This window comes from Bufo bufo, chromosome 9, assembly GCF_905171765.1.
Source record: "Bufo bufo chromosome 9, aBufBuf1.1, whole genome shotgun sequence".
In the NCBI taxonomy this organism is placed as follows: Eukaryota; Metazoa; Chordata; class Amphibia; order Anura; family Bufonidae; genus Bufo; species Bufo bufo.
Window position 1 is genome coordinate 112,683,992 of NC_053397.1, and position 6,000 is coordinate 112,689,991.

General features: G+C 42.6%; 1 protein-coding gene across 1 annotated transcript in view; it reads left to right on the top strand.

Annotated features, from left to right (window-relative positions):
• The window catches only part of LOC120979122 (uridine-cytidine kinase 2), a 148,174-nt gene extending 144,175 nt beyond the window's left edge, over positions 1-3,999 (top strand). The window contains exon 7 of the mRNA XM_040407666.1: positions 3,064-3,999. Coding sequence (XP_040263600.1) covers positions 3,064-3,206 — 143 coding nt within the window. The 3' untranslated portion in view covers positions 3,207-3,999. The remainder of the gene's footprint in view (positions 1-3,063) is intronic.
• The last annotated feature ends 2,001 nt before the right edge of the window (positions 4,000-6,000 follow it).

Below are 6,000 nucleotides of genomic sequence, written 5' to 3' on the forward strand. Positions count from 1 at the left end.
GGGCATATTCTCCTCTGCAGCCAATGACTGGCTTCAGCAGTGTTATGCCGCTTGTGGCCATGTCACTGGCTGCAGCGGAGCATATGTCCATCCTGCAACGGTTATAAACACTCCAGAGAACAGAATATGGACACATCTGAGCCAGGGCGGAGGACAGGAGAGGCAGGGAGCAGGTAAGTATGAATCTTCAGCTTGGTGAGAGGCTGCAAAATGTCCTTACTCCCAGAGAACCCCTTTACATATAAATCAACACTGTGTACAGGTACACTTAAAGTCTATCAGAAAAACTACTATACATAAGCATAATTGCACAATTGGCATGCTGCTGATTTCAAAATCTGCATGGAAGATTTAAAAAAACAAACAAAATGTACTTGACATTTTTCAAATCTCATTCACTTTGATGGTACTGTAAGGCCGAGTTCACACGGGCGAGATTTCCGAGCGGGTGCAATGCGGGAGGTGAATGCATTGCACCCGCACTGAATCTGGACCCATTAATTTCTATGGGGCTGTGCACATGAGCTGTGATTTTCACGCATCACTTATGCGTTGCGTGAAAATCGCAGCATGCTCTATATTGTGCGTTTATCACGCAACACAGGCACCATAGAAGTCAATGGGGCTGAGTAAAAATCGCAAGCATCCGCAATCAAGTGCGGATGCGGTGCGATTTTCACGCATGGTTGCTAAGATGACAGTCTATTCACTGTATTATTTTTCCTTATAACATGGTGGTGATGGACCATGTGATCTGAAGTCACAACAAGTCCTTTAGCCGGCAGCTCATGATTAAAGAAGTAAGAAGAGACCGGCAGCTACGCGATCAAGAAGAGAAGGTGAGTTAATTATTTTTTATTTTTTAACCCTCAATTGACCACCTACTAAGCATTCTGTATTAAAGAATGCTATTATGTTTCCTTATAACCATGTTATAAGGGAAAATAATAACCTCTACACAACACCGAACCCAAACCTGAATCTCTGTGAAGAAGTTCGGGTCTGGGTACCACAGACAGTTTTTTTTTATCACGCGCGTGCAAAATGCATTGCACCCGCACAATAAAAACTGAACAACGGAACGCAATCGCAGTCAAAACTGACTTCAATTGGGTACCTACTCGCGCGGGTTTGCCGCAACACATCCAGACTTTATCCGGACACGCTTGTGTGAACTCCGCCTAATACTTTTTCTTCTGCGTGAAAATCGCGGTTCGCTTTGATTGCCTCTTTGTTGACGCATAGGTGTCTCCAGTAATTGTCTTGTGTGGCATGAATTCTAGTAATAAAATGCCTTCTGTATCCCAAAAAACTTGTCATGATCTTTCCTGCTGACTGCTGCACACAACATTTCTTTGGAGTTGGTTACCCCTTGTGCTTCTATTGCATGGACTTTTGTTTGGTCTCAGGATCATGATGGTGAACCCCTGTTTAATCACCTATAATAATTTGAGAATAGAAGTCTCCAGGATTTTCTCTAAGCATGTCTAAATTTTCTTGGCTAAATTGTGGGTGACAAGTTTTTTTGCGACTCCCACCAGGAACTGACCTTCGATATACCTAATTCATGAGCTAGAACACTGACTTTGACCCGACAATCTTCCAAAATCCTGGCCTCCGCTTCACGGCACATTTCCTTTGAAGATGCTTCGAGAGGTCGACCATCTTCAATTGATTCCCTACCCCATTTAAACTGCTTGACCCAAAACTTTATTTTGTAGTAGGAAGGTGCATCATCACCATATACAGCAATTAAAGATGAGAGACGTGACTTCAGATGCTACATCCGAAGTCGCTTTGCTAAAAAAAAATTGTTATTATGTACGGAGATTCGTCTCCATTCAGTATTAGAATGTATGGGCTCCGATGAGCCGAAGTAAGTTATTCACAAAGTTGTGCGAGACTTCATTGAATAGCTTCGGTAATTTATTATAATGAAAAAAACAAGTTTGGTTCCAAGTTTTTAAGTGGTTTTTCACTGTAATAATCAAATACTGAAGTTATTCAACGAAGTCTCACGCGACTTTGTGAATAACTTATTTTGGCTCATCAGAGCCCATACATTCCACTACTGTTTGGAGACCAATCTCGTACAGGATTAACAAATTTTTTTTCAAAGCGGCTTCGGATGTAGCATCCGAAGCTCTCTTTACTCATCTCGAACAGCAATCATCTATTCATGGATTTATAGGAATTTCATTGTGGAAAGAAGCTCCAAATCCCTCACTTTCTTTGTAGACCTGCACTGTACTGCCCTTGCCATCCTATCATTTCCAGTGCTTTTCATCAGACTGAGCTGCTACTGTGTGTTGCATGTCCAGGCACGTCTCAACCTGCACAGACATGCTCCGCTCTTTGATACAGACAGAAAATGCTGCAGTAGATAACTTATTGAACACCCCTCGTATTACAGTTCATGGTACAAGCGATCGGATGATCACATGTTCAAGTCCCCTAAGGGAACTAAAAATGACAGTTAAAATAAATAAAATAACACAACATTAAGTTCAAATCTGCCCCCCTTTTCCAATTTTGTACATTAAAATAAACAATTTACCAATTAACATAATGGGTATTACCACATCCAAAAATGTCCAAACTTGTAAAATATAAACATTTTTCATGCATGGAGAATGCAAGCCCTAACATAGCACTGTTTTTTCAAAAGTTGTAAAACATAAAAACCACACACATTAGGTATTGCTCTAATCGTGCTGACCTGCAGAATAAGGCAGTCATGTCATTTTTATAGAAAAACAAAATAAATGTCAGACCAAATTTGTGTGCAAAGAAAGCCATAAGATTCTAATTTGTTCATATATTTCATTCTTGTATGAAGGAGCTGACTTTGGCATTTAATACTTGCAAGCTTCCCTATTTGGTGTGTGGTTTTTCCTTTTATTTTTTTTTGTTTGTCTTTTCTATGGTTATGGCTCACTAGGACACTTACTATGTTATTTACTACATAAAGCAACAGAAAACTGTGTGTTGTATATAATATACAGATTTATTGAAGTATGCAGACTTTACTCTTTTCTTATCTTGCCATTAATTCTTCCACAGTTGCAATCAACCTGATTGTTCAGCACATCCAGGATATTTTAACTGGTGGTTTAACAAAGCGGCAAACCAATGGTTATACGAACGGTTACAGCAGCCATCGGAGTAGGCATTCCTCAGAGTCCAGCAGCAGCCGACCTCACTAACGTGCCCAGTGAAAATGTAACCTGTGTACAAGATTCTTGCAGCTGTACCATGGAGAGACAAGAATCCAGGCTTTATTTGGAGCGAAATAATTTCTTACAGCATATTTACATGCTGACAAGTGCTCAACAAGAGAAGTGTTACTTGACTACTGCAACTAGAACCAAACCTGCTGGAATTTGCTCATGTCTGTGCGGGAGATGGAAATTGGTGGCTTGGTATGCTCATGGTTTGTTGTAGGTTGTTTTTTTTGTTTTTTGTTTTTTGTTTTTTTTTGTAACTGAACTAAGGGAATGTTATGGTGGCTATGGTTATCAAAACTTGAACACTCACATTAACTACTGTAAATTCATACATCTCCATGGAATCCAGTTGTTTTGTATTTTGTCTCAATGTGGTTTCTGTACTATCCAGTTATTTGCCACAAATGTATTCTTTAAAGGTTTGGCATTCTAAGTGTTTAATGAGAAGACATGGTGAGCATGCATGGGTTATACCTTGTATTTAATTCGGTTTGTTTCAGCCTACTATGTAATATAACGGGTGTTTCTAAACTTGGCAGACCAAAACTCTTGCACTTCTGATATGCAAGTGGTGTGGTAAATTACATTTTCATTGTTTTTGAAGCTGGCAATTATTTGTTGTATTTAGTTTCTTTCCTGTGATATTGCTTATATTTTTGTTTGATCTTTACAGACATCCACCCTTTTGTGGATCAACTTATTATATGATCTGCTAACTGGGTGCCACAAATATAAAAATTACAAATCTAAAAAAATAAAAATTTTACTTTGAGCTGTTGGGTTACTGTATTTCAACTTGTAATATATTAACATGAATGTGCCCAGATAGGTTAAAATAATTTACATGTACCATTTATGTATGTAAAATAAAATTTCCACTTCACCACCATGACGGCCCAGAGAGATTGACCCCTGACCTCTGTAGGGGCAGGAACAGAGATAGGTTAAAAGGAACCCTCGCACCACCTTCACCAGTGAGTTCCTGCCCCTATAGCGGCCAGGACAGAGAAAAGTCCTCTCTGGTTTTCAGGGAGGTGAAATGTATAAAAGACCACTTATTTTTTTTTTTCGGTACCTGGGTGCCGCATCAGCAGAAATTTTGCTTCCCTTGCGGGCCTCCCACCCAGGACTGCATCCCCTGCTCTCCGGCGGACTTCGTTCCAAAGCTGACCTGTTGTGCGGGAGCCTGCCCTGAGCTGCCGCGGGGTTGCCTACCTCCCTGTGTAGGTAGCTGGCCGGGAGGACGTTTGCGCAGGCGCGCGCGTCTGACGTCACTTCTGGGCGAGACCCGGGAGTGGACGTCTTCAAAAACTCACATGCACTTTCCTGCTGCGCTCTCTGCTTTGCTGGGCAAGATGTCGGACCAGGAAAAGGAGCCACAGTAGACCGCTCCAGAGTGCCCCTGCGTGAGTAGCCCACCTGGGCATGCCGGCAGCTTGACATATGCTGATCTCGCAGGGATGGAGCCTCAGGTAACCACTGGGTAGGAGCCCCCCCCCTCCCCTAAGGTCTTCTGGTATAATGCACCTATACTGGATCTGCCAAAATTGATGGGCTGCTATCTCACTTTAGGCCAAACTAGCTTTGAAAAAGCCCAGCAAGACCGCCAGATGCATCCAGTGCTCCGTGATTATCCTAAGAAACTTTGCAAGGATTGTATTGCCAGGATTGTGAGAGAAGAACAACCCTCAATTATGCGGGAATTTAGAACTATGATTCAGGAGGAAGTTAAATCTTCTCTAGCCTCCCTCCGTGAGGACCCCCTGGGGGCTCGCCCACCCAAGCGTCCCAGAATGGCGGACCTCGCCTCCTCAGACTCCCAGGATTTGGAGGGCAAGGCCTCATCTTCCAAAAAGGAGGGCAACGAGTACCCTCTATCAGAGGGCGAAATCGTCGAGGAATCTAGAAAATTCTTCTTCACTCCTAGCGAGATGAGTGATCTGCTAAAAGCGGTCAGGGATACAATGGGGGTGGAAGACATCCAGAGACTCCACTCAGTTCAGGAAGAGATGTTTGGGGGATTGAAGGTCAAACGTTCCCGTGTATTCCCCATAAATGAAAATATTAAAGAGATGGTGATGGACGAATGGGCCCATCCAGAAAAAAAACTAGGTATTTCCAAGGAATTCAGGAACCACCTTGTATTTGACCCGTCAGACTCTAAGATCTTTGGCGAGGTTCCCAGAATTGACGTCCAGGTGGCCAAAGTTAATTTAAAAAAAAACTCGCTACCATTCGAGGACTCCTCTCAGTTAAAGGACACCATGGAGAGGAAGGCGGACAGTCTATAAAAAAAATCCTGGGGGGCTATGATGTTCAGTGTTAAGACCAACATAGCTGCTACTTTAGTCGCCGGGTCTATGTACCTGTGGCTAATTGAGTTAGAGAATCATCTAATCAACAAGACGTCCAGGGAACAAATATTAGACTGTATTGCCTTGTTAAAATCCGCCACCGGGTTCTTAGCGGATGCCTCCGCCGAGACAATTAGATTCTCGGCCAAGGACGCGGCTTTGTCCAATGCTGCCCGGAGGGCACTGTGGATGAAATCTTGGTCAGGCGACATCACTTCAAAAATGAAGCTGTGCTCTATAGCCTTCTCGGGCGAATACGTGTTCGGTCCTGTATTGGACAAGATCCTCGAAGGCTACTGATAAAAAGAAAGTGTTCCCTGAAGAGAAAAACCCTAAAAATAAACCCTCCTTTCGTAACCAATACCTCCAAAATAGTTCCTGGTAAAGGAGTTACCCAAGAGGGGGGAAAGGTAGAGGAT